The 26,959-nt window shown below is 48.5% G+C and overlaps 1 protein-coding gene across 1 annotated transcript; it reads right to left on the bottom strand.

The window, feature by feature from the left end:
- Nucleotides 1-26,583, bottom strand: Lhfpl4 (LHFPL tetraspan subfamily member 4). Its single transcript, XM_051155052.1, has 3 exons — nucleotides 25,028-26,583; nucleotides 5,144-5,380; nucleotides 1-724 (listed from the first exon to the last, which is right to left on the bottom strand). The coding sequence occupies exons 1-3, from the start codon at nucleotides 25,431-25,433 to the stop codon at nucleotides 624-626; spliced, it is 744 nt and encodes a 247-aa protein (XP_051011009.1). The 5' UTR covers nucleotides 25,434-26,583; the 3' UTR covers nucleotides 1-623.
- Nucleotides 26,584-26,959: the final 376 nt, after the last annotated feature.

Consider the following 26,959-nt stretch of genomic DNA (forward strand, 5'->3'; position numbering starts at 1 on the left):
ACCAACAGCAGAAAGGAAGGAAGACCCTATGCTTTCCCCCTCAGCAAGGCTCAGATGCCTTTGAGAGCTGGGTGCAGGCTTGAATTAGGGAGTCAGAGGAGGCCCCGTGGGGGGTGGGGCTGGTGGCACCTGGAGCTTTGTGGCAGATGTGGTGGGACCATCATCAGCAAATAAAAATAAAGTAGGAAAGAGTCTGGCCCTCCTGGGGCAGTGTCTTGAATAAGTCTCTTTAGGAGAGCAGGGCTGAGGAGGGGAGGATCCAGCAGGCGGCCCTCCAGACTGAAGGGATCTGAGGAGCTTGCGCTGTCCTCCGTCCTCTGTGGATCCTCAGGGACCTCGCACTAGTCTACAGAGCAGAGAAGGAGACCGATGGACCAGAGAGGGAGACCCAGGCTCCCTTAGGTCAAACGGAGGCAGGGCCGGAGGCAGGCTCTCTCAGGATCTCAAGGGCCTCTGCCATCTGCCAGGCTGCCATCCAGCCCAGCCCCTGCCTCTCCTCAGAGCCTGGAGGTCTGTGTGCAGTCAGTCTGAGATTTGGGTCTGGGGCTTGAACGCAGGGACGAGAGGGCAGCAGACAGAATATGCGGAGGTCAGGCCAATTCCTAGGCTGCAAATCCTGGCTTTCAGGGTCCCTGTGTATGAGCAACAGGGCATGGCAGGACTCCCCATCCAGAGACATCACCTCCTGGCCGCAACACGGAACTTACTGTGGTGCTCACAAAATCTGTGGGAGGGAGGGAAGGGAAGGGGAGAGGGAGAGAGAGAATGTTAGAGCCAGTGAGGTCACACCTTCCCCCTCAGCCACTCCCCACAACCAAGTTGTTGCCTGGCAGGCCAGCCTTGAGCACATCATTTAACTTGTGAGCTGTCATATGTAAAACACAGGCAACCTCATGCCTCACAAGAGATGCCATGCAAGTATGTGGCACACACAGCAAATGGTGGTGGTTTAGTTCAGGTTTTGTTTTGGCTCAGAACTGACCTATGGCGTCCACCTTCATCCACCGATAAAGGATGGAGATTGTTTGGCATTGAAGAAAACAGACGTGTGTGTGTGTGTGTGTGTGTGTGTGTGTGTGTGTGTGTGTGTGTGTGTGTTTTAAAGTCTTTTGTAACCTAGGCTAGCTTTGAACTTACAAGGTAGCAGAGGCTAGCCTTGATCTCCTGATTCTGCTGCCTATGCCTTCAGAGTATGAGGATTACAGGCGCTTTCCACCATGACTGGCCTCCCACATCACTTTAACAGTAGCTGTGCAAGGTGGTTCACATCTTAATCTCAACACTCAAAGAGACTGAGGCAGAAGGGTTGGGGACAGCCTGGGCTACATAGTGAGTTCTAGTGTATCCTAGCCTCCACATAAAGCCATGTCTTAAAAGTAAATGAACATGTGAGGGAGCCGTCTGGAGACAGGAAAGAGACACTGAGTGTCACTATACACTGCCCTTACATCCATAACACACTGGGTTAGCTTCAGAGAAGCCTCAGATAGGCTTGGCCTTGCACTTCTAGAAATTACCACCAGGGGGCAGGGCCTGACCTCAAACCAAGACCAAAGAAACTACAGCACGGGGATGGGGGAGGATCTATAGGCGTTTTTTTAAGGTCTGATTAGCAGAGGAGTGTCTCAGGATGGTAATAAAAGGGGGCAGGAAGCTGGGCATGATGGCACTCGCCTCTAATTCTGGCATTCAGGGAGGCAAAGGCTGTGAGTTTGAGGCCAGCCTGGTCTACAAAACAAGTCCAGGGCAGAGAAAACCTTGTCTCAAAAAAACAAACAAACAAAGGGGGTGGAGGGGGAGCGCAAGGGCTGAGACAGGTAGTGTGGCTGCGGGGAAGAGCCGTGGCTCTGTAACCGAGTTCAAGTCCTGGCTGCAGTACTTGAGGGCTTTGGGCGAACTCCCCTGCTCTCTGCACACCTTACTCTCATCTGTAAAAACAATAAATGCCTGCAGAGGCCTGTGAGGACCAGCTTTGAGCATCCCTCCCCCAAGCACCAGCCCCTGCTGGCCATTTTGCAAGCACAAACTTTCCACTCATATGACAGACCTCATGTTCTGTTAACCTGGCTTTATGAGGTGTGGGGCACTGAATATGCAGGCCTGTTCCCATTGTAACCTGTGCTCACTATCTCAAGACTGCAAGCAAAACCCTGAGGTCTCCTGCTAGGTGAGTGCGTACTCAGCAATGTACATTATCTCACTTAATCCCAGTGTAAGGTGAGCAGAGAGCCTAAGAATTGACTTATACTGTAAGAAATGACTATACTGAATGGAAAAGCTAAACATGGATTGGACTGTGCAAACCACTGGGGGCAGGGGTCGTCTAAGGGCTGTGTGCCCATACGCACAGACATCTACCCCAATGCTTCTCTCAGCACCATGGGTAGGTGACATCAGGGTCAGAGGACCCCGCTGGGCCTCATCCCTTTGGTGATTATCTGGAACTGTCATTACATTTTACTTCTGAAGACCACAAGAAAACCTGTGTGTGTGTGTGTGTGTGTGTGTGTGTATGTGAAGGCAGAAGAAAGACGTTCACTGTAGCATCATCAGGAAACCTCAGCCCTTCTCTAATAGGAAGAAGAATTAAATAAACCACCATTAGGGGCTGGAGAGATGGCTCTGAGGTTAAGGGTATTGACTGCTCTTGCAGAGGACCCTGGTTCAAATCCCAGCACCCACATGGCAGCTCATAACTGTCTATAACTCTAAGATCTGACACCCTCACATAGGCATATATGCAGGTGAGACATCAACATGCACAAAATAATGGTAAATACAATTAAAATAAAACACCATTCAACCTGTGTGATGATGTGTGTAGGTGCAAGTCTGCTAATAGTAGTTACCTCTGAGATTCTGACTTCTGTGTAAATTGTTTATTGTTGTTTTGAGAGAGGATCTTGATATGTGGCTCAGTCTGAACTCATAATCCTCCTATGCCAGCCACAAGAGAGAGGGATTATGCAGGTATGTGTGACCAAAGGTATTTCTTTTTTTTTTTTTAATTAAATAAAATGTATTATTGATGTTGGTGTGTGAGAGTGGAGGGGGTGAGGTCGGAGAGGGTGAGGCCAGGGTACAGCCTGTGGGAGTTGGTTCTCTCCTTCCATGATGGGTTCTGGGCATCAAGCTCAGTTATCAGGCTTTCATAGCAAGCCAGATCAATGGCCCTAAATTGTTCTTTTGCTGTGTTTTACTGTTACTTGATATGCACACTGTGTAATATACCAATTATACAGTTTCCCTCTTTTTTTAAAGATCTATCTATTTATTGTATTTATATAAGTGGTCTATCTGCATGTACACCTGATGCCAGAAGAGGGCATCAGATCCCAGTATAGAGAGTTGTGAGCCACCATATAGTCGCCGGAAATTGAACTCAGGATCTCTAGAAGAACAGACAGTGCTTTTGAACACTGAGCCATCTCTCCAACAGCCAATTAAAAAAAAAAAAAAAAAGATTTATTTATTATTTATACAGTGATCTGCCTGCATGTCAGAAGAGGGCATCAGATCACATTAGAGATGGTTGTGAGCCACCATGTGGTTGCTAGGAATTGAACTCAGGAGCTCTGAAAGAGCAACCAGTGCTCTTAACCTCTGAGCCATCTCTCCAGCCACCCAACCCCCAACTGTACAGCATGGTATAATAAATTTGTGAATGGTACCATTCAAAGCTGTAAGTGTTGGTAATTTGCATACACTGACAAGCCCCGATCTTATGCCCTAGATTTCTCCCCTTTAGACCCAGCCTTAGATAACTACCTTCCTATATTCTATATTTATCATTTCTTTTTTAAAAAATTATTAATTTTTATGTGTATATCTCTGTGTCAGTGTAAACCATGCATGTTCAGATAGAGGCTTATGATAGCCAGAAGAGGGCACTGGCTCCCCAGGATCCCAGGCAGTTGTGAGCTGCTCAGCTTGGATGCTGGGAAGCAAGCAAACTCAGATATTTAAGAAGAACTGCAAGTGCTTTTAACCACTAAGTTATCTCTCTAGCACCATTATTTCTTTGTTTTTAATATATGTTCAATATATTGATTACGCATTTAAATGTATTGTTAAGTATATATAAATTAAATACATAATATAGTTAAATATATAACGTATTTGGGTTTTTTTGTTGTTTTGTTTTGTTTTGTTTTTTTGTTTTTGTTTTTGTTTTTTCTGAGACAGGGTTTCTCTGTGTAGCCTTGGCTGTCCTGGACTCGCTTTGTAGACCAGGCTGGCCTCGAACTCACAGCAATCCACCTGCCTCTGCCTCCCGAGTGCTGGGATTAAAGGCATGCGCCCCCACGCCCGGCCTATATAACATATTTGTATCTAACATGTTTAAATAGATATATTAAGCCTGGTGTGATGGTGTAGGACTGTAACTGAAACACTTGAAGGTAGGATTACAGGTAGATTAAGGTTATCTTTGGTTATAGAGTGAGTTGAAGGCAGCTTGAACTATGTGAGATACTGTCTAAACAACAGCAACAATAAAAATGTGTTGGGAATGTTGGCTCACATCTGTGATGCACATACTTATGAGGGTGAGGCAGGAGGCCCGCTGTCACTTTCAAGCCAGCCTGGAACAGAATAAGACCTATCCCCATTATATTTTTTTTTTCTTCCCCATTATTTTTTTAAATTTAGTTTAAGCCACACATTCCTTAGTTTTGCTTAGCTTGGGTCTTAAAAAACACACTTCTCTGTCACTTCTGAACTTAACTTTTCTCCCAGGCACCTCTGTCCCCTCACTTCACAGCGTGGGGCATGGGATGATGAGAACCCAGAAACTGGTTTTGCTTGAGTGTATGTGCACTGTGTGTGCGCTGCCAGAGGAAGCCAGGAGAGGGCGTTGAATCCCCTGGAACTAGACTTACGGGTGGTCTTGTGGCCGTGTGTGTGTGTGTGTGTGTGTGTGTGTGTGTGTGTGTGTGTGTGTGTGTGTGTGTGTGTGTGTGTGTGTGTGTGTGTGTGTGTGTGTTGGGAAATCAGCCCAGGTGCTCTAGAAGAGCAGCCAGTGCTCTCAATGGCCAAGCCATCTCTCTGGCTCCCTGTGTGTTAATTTTGGCTTCGCTGTTTTCACTTTACACGCACTTCTCCTTGGCCCATCCCCGCTGCCCTCGGGCCCACACACACTTGCCTTTGTTCTCCGGTTTGAGCTCCTCCTGCAGCAGGTCAGTCTGCCGGTTGCCCAGCACGAAGGCCAGGAAGGACAGGATGAGAGCGTTGAGGATGCCGATGATGGCCAGAATGTACGCCCAGCGCACCGAACAGTCCCCAAGGGAATACTTCCCTGTCTTGGCCCCGCACATGTCCCGGATGGTCTCAGCGTCCCAGCCATCAGGGAAGATCATGCAGCCCAAGACGAGGCACAGGGCTGGGCATCGGGAGCGGGACCCACATCGAGGTCGGGTCAGGAAAAAAAGAGAAGGCATTATTACTCCCTAGAAGTGAGGGGGTGGGGTGGGAGCTGAGTCCTGACAATTCCCCCAGCCCCATCTAGCAATCTGAACACGCGGTAACTAGTTTTCATTCGCTGGGAGATAGACATTGACCCAAAGAAACTGACACTGGACCCCTCCACCTCTCCTGCCTCAGCCTGCCTTCAAAGAACAAGAAAACTCTGAAGCCTGGCCACGCCCCCTGACGTCCTCTGGTCCCTCTTATTCTCTCACCAGTCCTCATCTCTTCAGTTTTGTGAGTTTAGCTTTTGTCTGGTTTTCGTTCGTTATTCATTTGACAGTGGTTCACTGACTACGGAGATGGCTCAGAGGTTAAGAGCACTACCTGCTCTTCCAAAGGTCCTGAGTTCAATTCCCAGCAACCACATGGTGGCCCATAACTGTCTATAATGAGATCTGGTGCCCTCTTCTCTGGTGTCCTCTTCTGGCGGGAAGACACACATGCAGGCAGAACATTATACGCATAATAAATAAATAAATCTTAAAAAGAAAAAAAAAAAAGATGCTAGGCAAACAAACTACAAAGGTGACAAAAGAGCTTTCTTGTAGTTTCTTCGCCTCTGGCTCTGACTGGGAGGCTTATGCTGGGAACCATGTGCTTTAGAGACATTTAGCAGAGTGCCAACTCAGTCAACCTTTCTTTGTTGAGGGCCTACTATGGGCCAGGCACTAAAGCAGAGCTCAGGGGGGCACTTGAATCTGTGTCTTATGGAGCCTGAATGGCAGATGGGAAAGGCTAAGGACTCAAATGCTGGCCCAGCTCCCTGCGAGACTTTTGTGCTTCAACTCCTTTATCTTTGTGCCTCGGTGTCCGAATCTGTAAAATGGGGATGGTTAAGAGTATCATGAAATGATTGTAAAGATAACAGGGAGCCTCAAAGTGCTTCGCACAGTAACGTCCGTATAATGCTAGCTGTTGGTATCAAAACTAGTCCTAACAAACACTTGCTGATTTTGAGAGGATCTGGGTTCAGTTCCCAGCACTCACATGGCAGTTCACAACTATCTCTTACAGGAGTTCCAGAAGATCTGACAATAACACTCACACACATAAAACAATCCAAGGCCATTCTCACCTACACAATTACAAAGCCAACGTGGCCAACATGACACCACCTCAAAAAGCAAGCAAACAAACAAAACAAAAACCCAGTGATTAAAAAATAATAATAATTACACAAATAAAGAAATAACGCAATAGGTTTAAATATGGTGAGGTAGATAGAGGTAGAAAGGGCGGGTCAGGATAGCCCTGTAAAAATAGTTTCCTCGGGCTGGGTATGGTGGCACAAGCCTTTAATCCCAGCACTCGGGAGGCAGAGTCAGGCGGATCTCTGTGAGTTCGAGGCCAGTTTAGTCTACAAAGGGAGTCCATGATAGCCAAGGCTACACAGAAAAACCCTGTCTCAAAAAAAAAAGTTTCCTCACCCAATCTGTCCATATTAAGCTTCCAAACTCTCCAATACCAGCCTAGGCTAGGAGGGGGTGGGGGAAGCCTGAGCCAATCATCTCACTGCATTCCTTTGTTGACAGTGGCTGACTATGACAGTGGCACTGGCCAGTCAGAGGGACCAGGTTCAGTAGGCAACTGGGAAGCCTTGGCCTGCTCAGTCCTGCCAGTGCATTAGGTCTGCAGCTCACACAGAGCTGTGTGACCCTTGACTCCTCCAGGACCAAGAACTTAACCTCAATATTAGATGACAGCGTTGGCAAGGTTTGGATGTCCCCAGTTCTGTTCACTGTGTATGGCTTGTCCAGTCCCCGCAGTGGGAGAGGGGCAAGGGTGTTGACCACCCCCCCCCCCCAGTACAAGGGATGCTCCCAAAGCCCCAGGATCCTCCCCCTTCTGAGTTCTGCAACTTAGATTCCATCCCATACCCATCCTCCAAGCCTGATGTAATGTCCCCAATAGCACTGTCACCAGCCTCTCATTCTACCAGGGCTGCCTTCGGTCTCCAAGACAGGACCCTGCCACACACACCTTGATGGGCATACAAGAAATGTCCAGCTCTGCAGTAGAACCAAGCGAAACAGTCTGAAGATGCACCTGGGCACACTTATGGAGAAGCAAGCGCAGAGCCCCCCACCCCCACCCCTCCCTCCGCCCCGGGAGGAGTGGGGGAGGAGCCAGGCGAGGGAAGCGGGGGAGGAGCCAAGGGTGGGGTCGGGTGTTTAACCCTGGAAGCTTCAGACACCCATACACATTTAAATTCTGGTATTAAACATTGTGGAAAAAAACAAACAAACAAACAAACAAAGGCATGGGACTAAAGCCCTGGGGCGCTCTATCATTGACATGGAAGGAGGAGGAGGAGGAGAAAGAGGAGGAAAAGGAGGAGGGGACTTGACAGTCGGGTTTGGGCTCCCAAATGCCCTTGATTGTGTCCTCATCCCCGGGCTCAGACTCTCCAGCAAAAGGCAGGAGTGGAATTAGAAGCTGGTGGGGGCAAACATGCACACCATCCCTTTAGCTGCTTCCCAGCCCTCCTTTCCCTAGGTGCCCGAGTAGCTGGCCTCACTGTAGTCTGTTTTTGCTCTCTCCTGGTGCATCCTCATCTCCATGGAAACCGCTCCTGTATCCCAGAGCTCTAGCTTCCTCCCCCTTCCCAACGCGGGCACTGAGACCTCAGTGAGATTCCCTGTTCTCTCTCTCTTCTCTCTCTCTTCTCTCTCTCTCTCTCTCTCTCTCTCTCTCTCTCTCTCTCTCTCTCTCTCTCTCTCCCTCCCTCCCCCCCTCTCTCCTCCTTCTCCCCTTTCCCCTCTCTCACACATTTCTTTTCTCTCAGCTGGTCTCTCTCTTCCCCTTTTTTTCCCTCTGCCTTTGTCTTCATCTTTTCTTTCCCTCTCTCCCTCCCTCCCTCCCTCATTATGCTCAAGCCTGAGCTTCAACCCTCCTTTCTTCCTTTCAGTTAACATTTGACCCCTATATTTCCATCGCTGCTGTATCTATCCCCATATCCTGTGTTCTCATTCTCTCTGTCTCTGTCTCTGTCTCTCTGTCTCTCTCTCTCTCTCCCTCTCTGCCTCTGTCTTTCCCCTTGAACATCTCACAAGTAAATTCTGGGATCGTTGGCCCCACACTGGGCCCACGGGAGCAGTATATCATAGACACAGCATGATATCTATCCTCAGCATGGAAAAGCGTAAAATCAAGCCACCCCACTGCTTGTCATATATGTGAAGGGGGGTCTTAAAGGAAACAGGCTGGGAGCAGAGGCCGGAGCATCAGGGGCAGCTGGAGGATGCTGAGACAACCTCCCTGGGTCCTCCGGAGCATCAGGGGCAGCTGGAGGATGCTGAGACAACCTCCCTGGGTCCTCGGCTCGGTAGAGCTCAGATGGTGGATATAAGGCTTCAAGGGCTTCTCTAGAAACAGGAAAGAACCTGAAGCCACAGCACTCGAGAAAAGCCAGGCTGAGATGGGAGGGAGAGAAGTGACCAGATTAGGTCAGCCTCATCCCCACCCGGGAGCATCACAAGCATGGGGGACAAAGCAGGCTTCGGCACTCCCACTTGCTGGGTGAGGACACCGCTGTGGCTGAGCTCTGGGGAACTCAGGAACTGGTTGAAGCATTGGCAGATTCTGAGACCAATACTCAGGAGCAGAGCGTGGCGCGCCACAAGAGTTCTCAGCTAGAAAGCCTAGAGTTTATGCCCACCCTGGGATGCTTAGCTTCATCCACGGCCTCCACTCACCAGGATTGTAGAAGCAAATACGTACTGTTGCTTTAAAAACCTCTGCAAACATTTGGCTAGCATCCCCAGAGAGTGATGATGGCTTATTAAAAACCTCTTCTGTAGAGGCAAGGGTCCTGGGACACAGTGTTCCTACACATTGACCCTACACTACTGTGCTGCAGGCAGCCAGAAGGCATTATGACAAATTTAGACTGATAGTATTAGACTGGAGTGTAGCTCAGTGGTAACGTGCTTGCATAAGGCCCCAAATTCAGTGCCTAGTACTGAAATAACAACAACAATAATGTAATAATAAGTTGTCTTTAACAATTAACACTGAAGATGGGTATGATGGCCCACACTTATAATCCCAGCACTAGGGCCAATGACAGAGAGTCATAAGTACAAGGCTAGCCTAGACTACACAGCAAGACTTTGTGTCCAAAGATAAATAAATAGCACTAAGCATTTAACCATCAGCCAGGGTGCTAAGCTTCTACATTTTTTCACCATCTCATTTTCACATAAAACATTAAGGGCCCACCAGATGGTTTCACAGGTAAAGGAGCTTGCTGGGCAGGCCTGATGACCTGGTTTGGATCCCCTAGAATCACGTAAAGATAGAAGAGGAAACTCTCTGCCCTGCACGTTCAGTCTGGGACATGTGTGCCCACACATACACATCATGGGTACACACAATAATAATGATTTTTTTTTTTTTTTTTTTTTTTTTTTTTTTTTTGATCTATGAGGTTGACGAAAGCATCACCCTCACTTACAGATGGGAAGACTGAGGCTGGGAGGGACACAGCTTGGGAGTGGTGAAGCCTGCGCTCAAACCCAGGTAGGCACTTTGGACAGACGCCTTTAAATGTTTTAATTAATAAGTTGAATGTGTATGTGTGTTGTGTCTGCACGCACATATGCGCACCATTTGTGTACATGGTGCCCATGGAGGTCTGAAGAGGCCATCGGATTCCCTGGGACTGGACTTACAGATATGGTGGTGAGCAGCTGCGTGTGGGCTGAGATCTGAACCTGGGTCCTCTGTGAGAGCAGCCAGCACACCTGACCACTGAGGCAGCTCTCCAGTCCCTTGACTATGCTTCCTGTTCCCTTATTCTGCATGCCCTTCACCCATCTCAACACATGGAACACAAATATGAGGGCAAGGGTCTCGCAGTCATGTTTAACAATAAAGACAACGGTCCCACCTTAGGAGTGGGGGAGCAGGAAGCTGACGTCATTAACAACTTCAGAGGCTGCTGTACTGCTTCTGGGTTGCCTAAGTCTTGGACTTGGTTTTCACCTAAGAGTCTAGAATCAGGGCTGGGGAGATGTCTCAGCAGTTAAGAGAACTTGCTGCTCTGGGTTCTTGGCACCCACACTGGGCACTTACAACCGTCTATAACTCCAGCTCTGTGGCTTGGATCCAGCTCTTGTATCTTCTGTGGGCAGTACACACACATATATGCACATACACGAGTAAAAAATACAAATTTCTAAAGAGAGAGAGACTAAAAGCATTATTAAACCATAATTACTTAGGGTTCTCCAATTACACACAAACCTAGTTCTGGCAGATATAATAATGCTCTTTTTAACTTTCTATCATTTTTATTTTTATTTATTTGATTGCTTTTGAGACAGGGTTTCTCTGTGTAGCGTTGGCTGTCCTGGAACTAGCTCTGTAGATCAGGCTGGCCTCAAACTCACAGAGGGCCACCACTGCTTGACCATTTTTGTTTATTGAAGGGGAAATCTTTTTAACTGTATGTCATTGAGGAAATCCCTTCACCTCTCTGAACCTCAGTTTTGTGATCCTAGGAAAGGTGGTATCTACTTCTCAAAGCTACAAAGTAGACTGAGTGGTTATCAACAGCAGTAAGGTGTTCACGCTTGCAAAGGCACATACTCCTAAATCCATTTATATTTGTTTTCTTGAAACCACATGTAGCTGCAAAGGAGGCTGGAAATGTCTTCTCTTTTACTCTCTCTCTCTTTCTCCCCCCTTTTGTATATACTTGTCCTCTGTGCATCTCCAGAAAAAAAAAATGTATACAATGGGCTGATTGCACAGCCATTTTTACAACACTAGTGTGAACATATCTATTACAAGAGAACTCATATGAATAACAGCATATTCATGCCATAGAATATTACTAATTCAATTTACTCTTCTGTTTCTAGTTTCTTGACATAGAGGCTTAAATGACTGGTTTTTTAAAAATGTTTTTAGCCGGGCATGGTGGTGCACACCTTTAATCCCAGCACTTGGGAGGCAGAAGCAGGCGGATTGCTGTGAGTTCAAGGCCAGCCTGGTCTACAAAGTGAGTCCAGGGCAGCCAGGGCTAACACAGAGAGACCCTGTCTCAAAAAAACAAACAAAAAAAAAAAATTTTTAGTCGTGGGGTACTGGCACAGGCAGAGGAAGGTGGATCTCTGTGAGTTTGAAGCCAGCCTGGTCTACAGAGTGAGTTCCAGGACAGCCAAGGCTACACAGAGAAACCCTGTCTCGAAAACCCATAAAACAAACAAACAAAAAGAACATAAATGAAAAAAATTTTTAGACTAGGCATGTAGCCCAGTGGTAGAGGCCCTTAGCAAGTGTGAGTCCCTAGGTTCAATCCACAGTGCTGCAATATGGAAAATCTCTTTCTTTTCTAGTCTACACAGTCGACGCTACTGCTTTCCCTAGTAACTCCTCTGCTCACAAATCTTGTATTCTCATGTAATTAAAAGTATTTCACAGTTCCTGTGATTTGTTCTTTGATCTGTTTATTAATCTACCTGTTGCCTGATAGAAATGGATGTCTCTGAGTTTGAGGCCAGCGTGGGCTACCTATCAAGTTCCAGGAGGCCAACCTGGGCTGGACAGTAAGACCATGTTTTTAAAAGTTCTCTGATATCCAAATGTCACCAAGGCTTCCAGCTCTAACTCTGTTACTCAGGCTTAAGTCAGTTTTGTTCTGAGGGCAGACACTGTGTGGCTTCTAGCTTTGTAATTGTAACGGGGCAGTTTGGGGTCCAGAATGTGGCCTGTCTAGAATGTTCCATGTGAGCTTGAGAAAGCTGTGTTGCCTGTGGCTGTTGAATGACCAGCCTCCAGCCAGCTACAGGAGCAAGTGATTGATGCTATAGCTGAGTCGGTCATGTTCTCAGTGATTTTCTGGCAGGCGGATTTCTTTTCTTTTCTTTTGGTCATTGTTGTATTTTATTTTATTGACTAGTTAAACCGTCTTTATGAGAGCTGTGCATGGGAGGCTTCTACTCCTGAATCTTCTCCATTGTTTCTTCCTTGTATTTGTCCTTCTCCTTTCCTTCTTGTCGAGGCTTGGCTTTCCTTTCCAGAATTTTCCTACAGTCTTAGTCCAGCTTTAGCCTGGTGATACCTACCTTGCTGGGGTGGATGCTCACGTACACAGTTGTGCTGTCAGCCTGTTCTTGCTATACTCATTCAATGCAGACTAGCACATTTCTTCCTGTACACCTGGACCGCCTTGCCAATCTGCTGGTCTTTGTGGTGTCCTCGGACAACCTGAACTTCGTCATCACTTCGAATGGGCGTGGACCAAACATTATATTTCTGCCTCAGCTCTTTGGAAAAAGGGGAAGCCATGCTCTGCCTCCGAATGTGAGAAGGTGCATTGAAATGGTGTTAGCGGTTCTTTCTTCAGTCAGAAGTCACGAAGGGACTGAACTTCATTTTGGCGGCTGCGATCCAGCGATGGCCGCAAAAGGAAAGAGCCATTGCTGTTTCACGTGTAGGACAGCCTGGCCTAAACTCACTACACAGCCAAGGAGGGCCCTGAACTCCTAATCCTCCTGCCCCCACCTCCCAACTGCTGTTACTACAGACATGCAAGACCAAGCTGATTTCACTTATTTACTGTTAATTCATGTTTTTTTATAGTCAAAGTGGATTTCTTGATAGACAACACACAGGTGAGCCATGTTCACCCACTCTGATTGGTGCTTTAATTGGTGCTCTTCGGCTACTGGCAGCCGGCGTGATGGCTGACGTTGCTAGACTCAACCCTACCATGCTTCCCACTCTTTTCTATTTGTTGCCCTTCTTATTTATTCTTTTTTAAAGATTTACTCATTTTTGTTTTGTAAATGAAATAGCAATGCCAGGCGGTGGTGGGCACACACCTTTCATCCCAGCACTCAAGCAGGCAGGTCTCTGTGAGTTTGAGGCCAGTCTGGTCTACAAAGCAGGTCCAGAATGGTCAAGGCTACACAGATAAACCCTGTCGTGAAGAACCAAAAAATTAAAAGTTAAAAAAAAAAAAATGAAAGGGTTGGAGAGATGGTTCAGAGGTTAAGAGTACTACATTCTCTTCCAGAGGTCCTGAGAGTACAATTCCCAGCAACCACATGGTGGCTCACAACCATCTATAATGAGATCTGGTGCCCTCTTCTGGTGTATAGGCATACATGGAGGCAAAACACATTGTATACTTAATAAACAACTAAATTTTTTAAAAAAATCAAATAACAAAAATGAACCTTTTTAAAGATTGTTTGTTTGTTTTGTTTGTTTTTTGTTTTTGTTTTTTGAGACAGGGTTTCCCTGTGTTAGCTTTGGCTGTCCTGGACTCGCTTTGTAGACCAGGCTGGCCTCGAACTCACAGTGATCTGCCTGCCTCTGCCTCCTGAGTGCTGGGATTAAAGGCCACCACGCCCAGTTTATTTATTTATTATGTATATAATGTTTTGCCTGCATGTACAACTGCAGGCCAGAAGAGGGCAACAGATCACACTTTAGATGGTTGTGAGCCACCATGTTACTGGGAACTGAACTCAGGACCTTTGGAAGAGCAAGCAGTGCTCTTGACCTCTGAGCCATCTCTCCAACCCCTACCACACCCCATACCCCCTCCCACCAAATGAATCTCTTAAAGAGCCTGATGGTGGTCTATTTGGAATCCCAGCACTGGGGAAGTGGAGATAGGCAGATTGCTGGTCTCTGGCTAGCTAGCCTAGGCTATTTGGAAAGTCTCAGGTTCCAATGAGATACCTGGTCTCAAAAAAAAAAAAAAATTAGGTGGATAGCTCCTGAGGAATGACACCTAAAGTTGATCTTTAGCATTCATACTCACCTGCACAAACACACATTCATGCATACACACACACACACACACACACACACACACACACACACACACGCACGCAACTCCTTGTAAGACAGGCCTACTAAAAGAAAGTCCCTCAGTTTTCCCTTCATTCTCTTTGTTTTGAGGTCATGATCCTCCTGTTTCAGCCCTCAGAGTAGTAGAGATGGCAGGTAAAGGCCACCATGCCTATGGAGTACCAGCGTCCAGGATTGAAAACATACGGCGGCAGAGGAGGACTTGCCAGGCATCCACTGGCCAGAAGTCTAAGCACCAACACTGAAACTGAAAAGCCTCAGATATTCTCAGCACATCCCAGGGGATGCCCATGCCTCCTTCCACACTGACGCGGTCTCCTTCTAGCACCTTCTTCGGCTTCTCACTTGCTGCTTGCCCCCTATTGCTCAATGGCTTCTCTTCGCCTCTTTTTATAGCTTCTCTGCTGCCTGCACTGTGATGGTTGGTGTCCTGAGATGGTCCCTCTTCTCCTTCCTCACCTTGTCACTGGGCAATGCTGATGGCACTACGACTTGTGAGACCTTCCGCTCTAGAATGGGCCCTTCTCCCTGACTCCAGATCCAAGCACGCAGCCATTATTGGGCTCTCCCCTTTGTACATCCCCCAGGGCCCCCAAATTCAACACTTCCCCAGAGGAGATCTTCTTCTTCCGCCAGGAACATGGTCCAGTGCTCCTGTTGTACCCTCGTGGAATGCTACTTAAGAGACTCCACCCACTCCGAGAGCTTTACAGCCGCCCTGCTCTCAGACCACGAACAAACCCAGTGTCTCTCAGACGCCTCCTCCCCTTTCCGCAACTTCAACCTTTTGCCTGGACAATTGCTTTCACAGTCATCTTCTCAGCTCCCAGGAAGCCTTCAAACAATGCGTCTTGCCAGCAGCCACCTGGGCCGCCTTCCTAAGCCACGCCCAGCCCTGCTCACTCCCCGGCCTAAAAATAAGCCCCAAACTCTAAGGCTGCACTGTCAAGGTTCTTGTGAAGCTCCTCCTCCAACTCCTCCCACCTTTCACTTTCCCCTCCCTCTTCTACCACAGACAGAGCTTTGATGGCAAAATGAACAGATGTGGGTCACACAGCAACCATGAAGGATCACGATCATATTATTAGGTCAGTGCACACACCTGTGCCTACAGCAACCTTCCATTGGCTTCCATTGGTGGCACAGGCCTTTAATCTCAGCACTCAGGAGGCAGAGGCAGGTGGATCTCTGACTGTGAGGCCAGCCTGGTCTACGGAGTCAGTTCCAGGACAGCCAGGTCTATACAGAGAAATCCTGTCTTGGAAAAAGAAACTACCCATGTAATACTCTGTTTCTGCAGTACGAAGGCAATGCAGACACTAACGAGTCTGCTCATTTTATATGAAAGGAAACTCAGAAATGACATAAAACCCCCAAGGACTCATCATTGATACAAAAATCAGAACTTAGCACCAGGCAGCTGCTGCTTCCCGAGGGATGGGCGGGATGCTGAGGACTTAGAGTCACCCTTCACCCATCCATTCAACAGGACACTTGAAAGGCTGACACAGGAGGATTGCCACAAGTTTCAGTCCAACTGGGTTACACAGTGAGATGCTGTCTCAAAAATAAAAAGCACTAAGAACAAAACAACAGACACTCATTAGGCACCAACTATATGCTGAGCACAGCTGTCTGGCCCAAGACTGTCATTGTGTCACTTAGGCCTGGGAGTCAATCAGATCTGGGCTGGGCTGGGGGTGGCAGTGGGCTAAGGCTGGAATATTTTTCTGAAAGCAGCCTTTGCTTATGTCAACAACAACAAAAATCTCACCACGGGAGAGGAATCTACAGACAAAGTGAAAAGATAAAGACAACAAAATTTGGAACTTTGATCACAAAGGACTACCTTCATTTACTTTGTTTGTTTGGTTGGTTTTTTGTTTGTTTGTTTGTTTTTCTGAGACAGGGTTTCTCGGTGTAGCCTTGGCCGTCCTGGACTTACTTTGTAGACCAGCCTGGCCGAAAACTCACAGCGATCCACCTGCCTCTGCTTCCCAAGTCCTGGGATTAAAGACATGTACCACCACGTCTGGCTCTATTTACTTATTTTGAGACAGAGTCTTACTACGTAGTCCAGGCTGGCCTCAGGCATAAAGAGATCTGCCTGCCTTTGCCTTTTGAGTGTTGCAAGTAAAGATGTGCTCCACTACACTCTGCCTACTAAGGGTTAACTATATTTCAGGGTTCTGTTTTGTTTCACTCATTTAGCCTGAGGGAGTGTGTGTGTGTGTGTGTGTGTGTGTGTGTGTGTGTGTGTGTGTGTGTCGCGCGCGCCTGTGCCTGTGTGCTCGAGTACCAGCACCATAGTGCATGTGTGGAAGTCAGGGGCCAACATGAGAGGTTGGTTCTCTCCTTCCACCACCTGGCACAAAGGATGCTGAGACAAAGCTACATCACCCCCCTGCCCCCACCATCTACTCTGCTCTGGAAACCCTGGGACGCAGAGACTCAGGCCTGTTTATTTAACTGGGAGGGTGGGGCGTGGGCATGCCACCCTTCATATATAGAGGTCAGACGACTAGAGGCCATCAGTTCTCTTTGCTCTTTGTGGGTTCTTGGGGTTGAACTCACATCCTCAGATGTGGGGCAGCAAGGGTCCTTACCTACTGAGCTATCTTGCCTGCCCCCAATGCTGCTGCTGTAGGCAGTCAAGTGTGGGGTAAATTGTTAAACAGAAATTGATACAGGATAGACATTTATACTTTGTTTTTTAAAGCTTGCTTTTGCTTATACATTTATGGAATTCTCCAGAAGAGATAGTTGCTCTGGCAAAAAAGAAGGACAGTGGGCAGAGGGGCACGCAACTGCATGGCCGCCTGACCTCTCAGCTTCTCTACTATGTAAGTGTGTGAAGTTTCTCAAAAAGTCAGTGAAAGCCTTGGAGGGGGGGGGGGGTGATGGAGTAATTGGTGGGTGTGGGGGAGATAACTTTAATTTGGCGTACAGACTGAGGGGAAGCACCCCGTGTTGGGTAGGCATAGCAATAGCAACAGCTCACACTCTGGCTACAGGCACCTAAGTTGCCTGGCATGTGGTGTCAGAAGTTGGGAGATGTGACACCTGCTGAACTTTTCTAAAATGAAAAAAAAAAAAAGCATTTATTTATTTATTTTAGTATGCTGTGTGTCTGAGTATTATGATTGCACACAGATCTGCCCTTAACTGCATGGGGACCCCTCTTCACACAACCTACAATACCTGTGGTGACCGAGTCGTGTGTGTGTGTGTGTGTGTGTGTGTGTGTGTGTGTGTGTGTGTGTGTGTGTGTGCCACAGGAGGAGACCCTTTCCAGACTTGTAGACACTGAACAAGGCCGGTGACCCAGCATTCCCGGAGCCCAGCACAGTGATGTACACAGGAAGCCTTCAGTAAAGGGTCAGAGTGAGAAGGAGGGAGCAGGAAGAATAGGAGGGAGACAGACAGGAAGGAAGTAAGGGAAGAAGAAGGAAGAAAGAGAGAAAGAGAGAGGGAGGAAGAGAGGGAAGGAGGGGTCCTCCTCGTGTACTAGATGTGCCAGTGATGTAACTAAACATTGTTAAATTTTATGTATCAATATATTCAATGTAACTAAACAACTAATTTTTTTTTTTCATGACAGGGTCTTTCTGTGTAGCCTTGGCTGTCCTGGACTCGCTTTGTAGACCAGGCTGGCATTTAACTCACAGCGACCCACCTGCCTCTGCCTCTCAAGTGCTGGGATTAAAGGTGTGCACCACCAAGCCCGGCGCTAAACAACTAAATTTTACTGTATGAATTAAACCTAAAAGTAGACCCAGATAGGACTGTATTCCCACCACTAGAGAGGCTGAGGCAGGAGGATCACTGCAAGCTAAACTATAACTTGGGCTACATAGCAAGATCCTACCTAAGTAATTAAACCATTCACTTCCAAAGGCAACCTGAGCCAAAGTCCTAGGACATGGTAAGGGACACAAGTGCATGTCCTGAGTTTCTGTTAATGGCAACTCTCGGGACCTCTGATCCCAGAGCCTGGGACCCTGGGGATAGACACAGCTAGAAGCTTCTCACCTCTGGCACTAGCTAGCACTCTGTTTGCACCTCCCCTGCCAGTGTCCGCACACCAGGTGAAGCCGGGCCAGGCTCACCTTCCTCCTGGAGACAGAAGAGATGCCTAGGTTCCCACCCCTGGGCATCCTCCCTCATGCATGAGGGAGCTAGGCTGGCCGGTAGCTTCCTCTTTCTGCTGACAGCCAGCAGAAGACTTCTCAAGGCCTGAGGCCATCGCGGCAAGTTCAAACTCAGCATCAGAGTCTTCATAAATGGCTTCCCTCAGACTGTCTCAAGAGCCGACTGCACACTGGGAGCCACATTAAAAAACCATCACTCCACCCCTTTCTCTCATCCTTGGATGCAGATACAATAATAACTCTATTTTGCCGATGAGGAAACAGATTCAGAGTGAGGCAAACCCTCTTGTTTAAGACTGCATAGCTGGAACATATTGGTGCGCTCTCCCCCCTTCTCCCACACCCGACACACCACCCCCACCCCCGGCTTGGGGTCTCCTCTCTGGCTCCTGCTGCTATCTTCAGTCCCACTTCTGACTTCAGAGCTCTAACCCAAATTCATTTCCCTTGTTCCAGTTCAGCAACAGAAGGTTCTGGAGTCACTAATACTCACACAGACTCAGCTTTCCCTTTGTACTGGACGTGTAAAGTTGGACAGGTCTTTGTTACAGAAAAAAGGATGGGGCGACACAGAGTGAAACCATCTAGCATAGAAACTGGCCGATGAGACTACCCCAAAAAGAAAAGAGCTTGCCCCAAAGCCCGCCGGGCTAAGGCCGGTCTCCAGAGGGCACGTAAGGGTAGGAGGAGTCGGCTTCACAGAGTTGCCCTCTGACTTCCGGTGCTATGGGGACTGAGTCACAATAGTGGCTCCACAACCCAGCACCTCTATGAACTGGGACAAATGGCTTTTTAGCACGTGGTCTAGTGTAGGGTGAAGTCTCAGAATATGCTAGAAGTTTTCTTTTGGACACAGGGTTTTGTGTAGCCCATGTTGGTGTCTAACTCACTATGAGGATGAGGCTGACTTTCCTCTGGGTTTGGAGGCCTGGGCCACCACTAACCCATTGTTAGCAGTTGTAGCAATCACTGTAACTTCTAACAGCTCACTGATTGAAGTCCGAATCCCCGGCCCAGCACTCTGGGGCTCCCATCAGTCCATCCCGAATCTCCTGCTGATCAAGTCAGATGTGCCTCTCCACCCATGGCTTTCCTCTCTGTTCAGATTGCACTCGCCCACACCCCACACCTGCCAACACTACCATCTCCAGCCTCGATTCCCAGCTAAGCTATAGCCAGCCTTGACTGTGTATCTACAACATTTATAGTCCAGCACACATCAGAGTCCACAGGGGCTTGGGGACACCTGTCTGTGGTCATCTCACTTACAACCCCTCTTTGACAGCCTCTGTCAGGACTCGCCTTTCTCACTGTTGGTCCATGTGGTGTATGTTGCACAGATGAGCACATGTGGGTCTTAGACAAAGTCACCACGATTCATTAGGAGGCAGCTGCTACCTGGCAGAAGCTGGGCTGATAGGATTCAGCCCTGGGACTTTGGCTGGCATCATTCTTTCTGTTTTGTTTTTGTTTGTTTGTTTTGTTTTGTTTTTTCAGTTTTTGCTTTTTGAGACAAGGTTTCTCTACATAGCCCTGGCTCTCCTAAAACTCACTGTGTGGACCAGGCTGGCCTTGAACTCACAGTGCTCCTACAGCCGTTGTTTCTGCCTCTGCTCCCTGAGTGTTGGGATTAAAGATGTGTGTCACCACACCTGCCTGCTGGCATTCACTCTCCATATGAGCTGAGCTTGAGCTATGTAAAGTTGGAGCTATTAGTAACTTGATTTCCTACCTGTAAGAGGTAGTGGGCTACGGGCTGGCTGGTGAGATGGCTCAACAGTTAAAATCCCTGGGTACTTTTTCAGAGGACCCAGGTTCAATTCCTAACACTCACATGACAGCTCCCAGCTATCTTTAACTCCAGAGGTCTGACATCCTCACACAGACATAATATGCAGGTAAAACACCAATGCATATAAAATAAAATTTAAATTAAAATTTGAAAAGAAGAAGTAGTGGGCTTAAAAATGAACCAGCACAGGGGAACCAAGACACAGAGGAGGATGCCTCAGATGTCACCTGAGCATCTGGCTCCACCCTCAAGCCAGAAACTCCTGACTTTCAAATCATATGAGACAAGAAACCCAATGCTCTTTACTTCATCTTATTTACAATGGTCACTATGAGCCGAGTTTCTGTCGCCCATTCCTCCAGGGCAGCTGACAATGTCGGGACCCGGGTAGACAGTAAACTTTCTGAGAGCAGGGACTGCACTCCACAGGCTTAAGATCAGTGGGGCTGGATGCATTGGTACATCTTTCTGAAAATGTCTCTAGACTCCAAAGGGACCGAAGTTTATCTGGATCCTGCAGCTAAGTTAATAATATGCCTTGAGATTATTTACAATTATGTACCTAACCTGCTGTCCTACTGTGTGCTCAGGAGTGTGATTACACTGCCTTTAAGAGAACTATGTAACTAACCTTACTATGTCTTGGATTTCCCATGCGATTAGCTCCTATAATCTAAGCTAAAACATAGCTTTAGTCTTAGACTGTGTACTCTTATATGCTCCTGACCCAGAATAATATGTGTGTGTGTGTGTGTATGCATAAATTCATGCATATATGCATGTGTTGTGGTAATCGTTTGTTGAAGGCGACCTATATTATGAATATCTCATAAATACTGGAAGCCACATGTGGATATAGGCTGATAACATCTGTTTGCAGTGCTCAGTGCTATGCTCAAGCAGCTGGCATCAGTAAACCAACTTTTTCCCTTCTAAAACTCTGTTGAGATTTCTGCAAAGACTTTCTCATTTCTTTCCCATTCCATGCTTTCTGAGCTGTTCAATAAATACAAAGCAATGCCCTTTGTGAGGGACACACACAGTTACAGATTCAAGCACACAGAGAGATGCAGGACAGACATAAGCAACAGGGACAGACAGATCAGACACACACAACAGACTGCAGACGGGTCAAGCTAATCCAAGAGGAAGTCTGAGTTTTCATTCAGTAATGCAACACGAACACAGTCAGAGATGGCCTGTGTAGCCCACTGTAGTAGTCTGAATAAGAATGACCCCCACATAGGCTCACATATTTGAATGCGTAGTCCAGGGTGTGATGCTATTTCAAAGGATTAGAAGGATTAGGATATGTGGCCTTGCTGGGGGGTGGGGGTGGGGAGTGTGTCTCTGGAGGTGGGCTTTGAGGTTTCAAAAGCCCATGACAGGCTCACTGTTTCTCCTTCTGCTTTCAAACTGGGATATAGCTCTTAACCACCTCTCCAGCACCGTGCCTGCCATGTCTGGCACCATGCTCCCTCCTTGATGATAACAGACTCTCGTCTGAAACTATAAGCCGGCCCCAACTAAACGCTTTCTTTAATAAGAGTTGCCTTGATCATGATGTCTTTTCATAGCAATAGAACAGGGACAACGACACCCAGCCTTGTAGCATTGTGCACAGGATGATTACAGAACAGGTGAGACATAAAAACAAAACACAGCCAGGATTGGTGGCTCATTCCTTTAATCCAAGCACTTAGAAGGCAAGAAAACAGGCCTCTGAGAGTTTGGAGCAAACTTGGTCTACATAGTGAGTTCTAGGACAGCCTGGGCTAAAAGTAGTGAGATCTTCTCAAAAGAAAAGAGGGGAGGCTATAATTCTTCTAATAAAAAGGTGTTCTTCAAAGTTTTGGGGGTGAGCAGAGTCTAAAGGAATAAAAATCAAGTGACAAGCACTCTAATTCCTGTATGACAGACATGGCTTTTGCTTCTGTGCTGTCACTCTGAGGATGGCTGGTGGCTCCCTTTCTGAGCAGAGTGATCTTAGTGAAAGAGCTGTTTGCAGGAACCGTGTGGGTTGGAATGTACACTCCCAACTAACCAGGTGACAGTCCCCACACTCAGATGAGAAAACGGAGATTAGAACTAAAAAGATGATAAGGGAGGTTGGCCAGATGGGTAAGTGGGTAGAGCACTTGCCACCAACCTAAAAACACAAATTTCATCTGAGGCCCAATGAGAGGAAGAAGAGAGCCAGACCCCACCCCACAGATTGTCCTCTGACTTTCATATATGCACCACAGCATAAACACACCTGTGGGTGAGCATGTGTGTACACACACACACACACACACACACACACACACACACACAAATCTCATGAAAAAGTAAAAATATTGTAAGTTGAGACATTTCTTAACCCAGGTCTTGCAGTCCAGAGCTAGCCCGTTTCCTAGTGCCACTTTATTAAGCGGTATGAATCAATAACTTATCGAGAGAACTTAGAAATCTCTGAGAAAAATGCAATCAAGTTCTCAATTCTACCAACTGCCCCCTCAGTCTATAGGAAAAGGAAAATTCCCTGGACCAGGAGGCAAAACAAACAAACAAGCAAACAAATAAACAAACAACCCCCACCCCAGCCAGAGACTGAATTTCCTCCCATGCTAGTGGTGTGTCTTTGAGTAAGTCTTTCACCTGTCTGCGGCCAGTTACCTCTCTAAAACAGGGGGGAATGAAGGTGGAATTTGAAGGTGGTGATCTCCAAGATTGCTAAATTTCAGTGATTCACTGTTGGAATGCCCATCAAATCCCAAGACGAAATCCCACATGAATTACAGTGAATTTGAGGGCCAAGAGGTCAGCAGCTCATCCGCAGACTCCAAATTAAAGTTGATGGACTGGGGTTCAAGCTGAACATATATTCTTTCCAGCCTGCCTTCGAAGGAAAATACAATGAAAATGTACTACCATCACCTCCGGGCACCACCGGGAAATGTGCAATAATATCACCATGCCCTTCATTTCTCTTTCTTTGTTCTTTTCAATGGTTCTTAAAGAGTCCCATTAAGACGGGCCCATGGCCGGGCCGTGGTGGTGCAGGCTTTTAATCCCAGCACTCTGGAGGCAGAGGCTGGTGGATCTCTGTGAGTTTGAGGCCAGCCTGGTCTACAAAGCGAGTCCAGGACAGCCATGGCTACATGAGGAAACCCTGTCTTTAAAAAAAAGATGGGTCCACACCCAGGGCTGGAGAGACCACTAAGTGGTTAAGAATGCTAGCTGCTCTTACAGATGGCCAGAGTTCAGTCCCCAGCACTTACCCTGGGCATCTCACAACTACCTGTAACTCCTGTTCCATGGGACTCAACGCCCTCTTCTGGCCTCCACACTCAACTGCCTTTGACAGCACCTTATCATTACCCCCTACATACATACACATAATTTAAAAAACAAAAATAAATCTTTTTTTAAAAATGCTCATATCTGAATATATATTAATCAGCCCTTTTCAGCCCCTGGACATCCCCTAGTAGGGCAGGAATTCCTCCCTACAGTTGTAAAAAGTCTTCTTCGGGAAGCAAACTAGCCTCATGACCTTGACCTCACATCTGGCCTTCAGTCCAAGTGTCAAGTCTTAATTTGACGACTACTGTATTCTTAGCATTTAACCTTGAGTGACTTCAAGCCCTTTTGAAAAAAATCACACTCCTCCTTGAAAAGATGGTGATTCCTTCCCCCAAAGGAAAGGTTCAAGTGAACACACACCGGGTTGCAGCCAAGTACCTGCTCTACTTCCTGCAGTGGCATTGCCTGCAAGTTCTTATCACCTTTTCTTTGGGGGCCTCTTTTGGAGGGCTGAACACTTGTTGAATATTCTGAAGTGCTTGCTGCAAAGGACCTTCTCTGATGCACCCTTGTCAGATCTTCTCTTTTCTTTCCCATGCCTGGAAGGCTCCAAACTTTTCCCTAGACTCTCTCCACCGTCTCCTTGCCCACCCTGCCATCCCTAGGCTCCACTTTGCCCTGCCCAACTCTCTTTTCCTTTCCTGCAATTAGGCACATGTCCAGGTTGCTGAGTTTTCAAAATGTGCCTTCGATCGAAGAGTGGGCGGGGACACAGGACTCTAATGGATCTGGGGGAAACAGTCTCAGCATTTCTCATTCCCAAAAAGCCTTTCCCTGATCCTTAGGGGGAAATGACAATCCCAGTCAAACAGTCCAGAGATTTCAAGAGACTCATCACCACTGGATGTGGCAGGGTGCATTTGAAAGGACGGAGGCCTTCTCTCCAGAGGCTTTATGTTGCAAGCTTTCCACAAAAACCTCCCCCATACCAACAGCACAGATACCCTCCCCATTCTTGGGACAGGATTTCAAGTTTACCAAAGACCCTTTTATCCATCCTCTGTACCATTTTACAGATGAGGAAACCAAACCTCAAAGAGATCAGTAATGCCAGTGAGTTCAAGGTCCAAGCCAAGTCTCTCGAGGCCCCAATTTATGCACACACACACACACACACACACACGCACGCGCGCATAACAGAAATTGATCACATTTACAGCAAGTCCTCATTCAGGAAAAAAAAATTAATTCCCTCAGAGAAAGCCCACAGAGATCCATGAAACACAAACGCAATGCTAACCCATCAATTGATCCTGTTCCTCAAGAAGACAGACCCAAATACTAATTCTAAGGTGGCTCTCTGTTGTTGAGTGCTCTCCCCAGTAGCTGCTCAGGGCTGGCCACGAAGTGAGTGCCTCAACACAGCTCCGACTCTTTCAATAAAGAGCTCCCATCTCTAGAGTCTTTGCTGAGGGTCCCGCGCCCATTCCTCCCCTACCTGCCAAGAGCTGCATCCAGGCGCAGATCTTGTAGACGGTGGCGGTGTTGCAGAAGAAGAAAAGAGCGAAGCAGGTGATGCAGCCGAGAATCAGCACCATGGAAAGCAACACGAAGAAGGCGGCCGCCTTGAAGGCGCTGGACGGGATGGTGCTGAAGTCGGTGAAAGAGCCCCGGCAGGTGAGCTCACGGCCCGCTAGCCCGCTGCCCACGCAGTAGTGGAAGAGGCCGAAGTAGCCAGGCTTGGGAGTGCTCACGCTGTCGCCTACCCAGTAGGGCTGGATGAAGACCACCACGTTGATGATGGCGAAGCAGATGGTGAAGATGGCCCACAGCACGCCGATGGCCCGCGAGTTCCGCATGTAGTGCTCATGGTAGAGCTTGGAGGCCTCCTGCGAGGGCAGCATGGTGCCCGGGGGCGGGGCCGGCGGCAGCGGCTAGCAGGGGGCCGCCGGCCCGGGATGGACCACCCGGCTGCGGGGCGGGAGCTGGGGACGCACGGGAGAAGCAGCCCTGAGTCAAGGAACTCGCAAGGGCGGGGCCTGAGGCGGAGCTGGGGACCTGGGGGCTGGCTGGGGAGCTAGGAGGGGGTCATGACAGTGTTGGGGCGGCGACTTGAAGGACTAGCTAAGGCTTCCTATTGGGGGGCCTGAAAGGAGCCATGGGAAAGTTGGGGGGTGGTGGGATGAGGACATGGGAGCTGAAAGTAGGGAGGTGCCAGAAAGTGCTCGTGGGGGAGTTCAAGAGGGAGCTTGGGAACTGGTGCTGGGGTAAGAGGGGGTCGTGGGGAGATGTAATGAAAGATGAAAATCAATACTGAAGCACTAACAGGCACCGAATAGAGGGAGCTGGGAAGGGCATGTTGGCGGTGTTATTAGAGGCAGAGGGTCTGGGTCTGGGTATCTGAAGGGGATCTGGAAGCGGATAGACGCTTCTCTATAAGGAAGAAGAGAAGAGGTTGTCAGGGGCTGGTACTGAGGGCACGAGGAAGGTTACAGTAGGGCCAGGCAGGGGGCAGGAGCTGGTAACCAGGGCTAAGTGTTGGTATCGGGATGAGGCTGGCGTGGAATCAGGGGCTGGCACTGCAGGGTCTGCACTTGTGGTGGGATTTGGGGGAGGGGGTCTTGCTTCTTAGAAGCCGGGCTGAATGTCGGCTGTGGGGGGTAGTCTAGGATTGGCGGGCCAGGGCCTGGGAGAGTGGCTTTTCAGACCAAGGGAACAGGGGGCCAAGAGCAGTGGGCAGTCTGGGCCTGGAGGGGCGGGCAGCAGGCAGGAGCCCTGCTGGGGCTCTAGGGAGCAGCTGGGCCCGGGTAGGGCCAGAGCTTGGGGGTGGCTGCCCCGCGCCCAGGCCGGACGCGCGCAGAGGCTGAGGCCACCGAGAAGGGATGCGGGAGGACCAACCTGGGCCGGGTCTGGGAGTCTGATCCGGGACCGGCAGGGCTCACGCGCCGGGGCTCGGTGCTCCAGGCAGTGGCTGCCTCGGCCCTGGCGACGTCCTCTGAGCGGCCTCCATCTTGCTCGAGCTCTTCCCGGGACGCGCTCCCGTGCCCAGGCGCGCGCTCCTGTGCACTGGCGCGGCGCAGCCGGGGCGCGCTCCCGCGCGGGCGTGAAGAACAGAATGGAGTGGAAGGGGGGTGGGGAGAGGAAGGGAGCTCCAGGTTCTGGCACCGAGAGGTAAAGTCAGGTATGGTGACCCCGAGGTCCCTCAGCCAGAGCCACAGCACCCACCTCACCCCCGACTGCAGGCCTCCTGACTGGAGTGGGGTGTGGGCCAGGACACCCTTCTACCAGTTTAAGTTGTGGGGTTCCGGCTTCCCATAAAGCCCGTGGGGATTGGGGAAGGGCCTGAACAAGGATTATTGATAGGCGGTGCACTCAATCTCTTGATTCCAGTTTACCACCTACAACCTATGACAATGCCTCCAGTCTCTCC

The sequence above is a fragment of the Acomys russatus genome, chromosome 13 (assembly GCF_903995435.1).
Source record: "Acomys russatus chromosome 13, mAcoRus1.1, whole genome shotgun sequence".
Taxonomy (NCBI): domain Eukaryota; kingdom Metazoa; phylum Chordata; class Mammalia; order Rodentia; family Muridae; genus Acomys; species Acomys russatus.

Excerpts from the sequence above, each read along its gene's own strand:
- Lhfpl4 (XM_051155052.1), bottom strand. The coding sequence starts at position 25,433 with ATGCTGCCCTCGCAGGAGGCCTCCAAGCTCTACCATGAGCACTACATG. Across the intron at positions 5,381-25,027 it reads CTGGATGCAGCTCTTGGCAG|CCCTGTGCCTCGTCTTGGGC; the intron begins GTAGGGGAGGAA and ends CCCGATGCCCAG. Across the intron at positions 725-5,143 it reads GCTCAAACCGGAGAACAAAG|ATTTTGTGAGCACCACAGTA; the intron begins GCAAGTGTGTGT and ends TCCCTCCCACAG.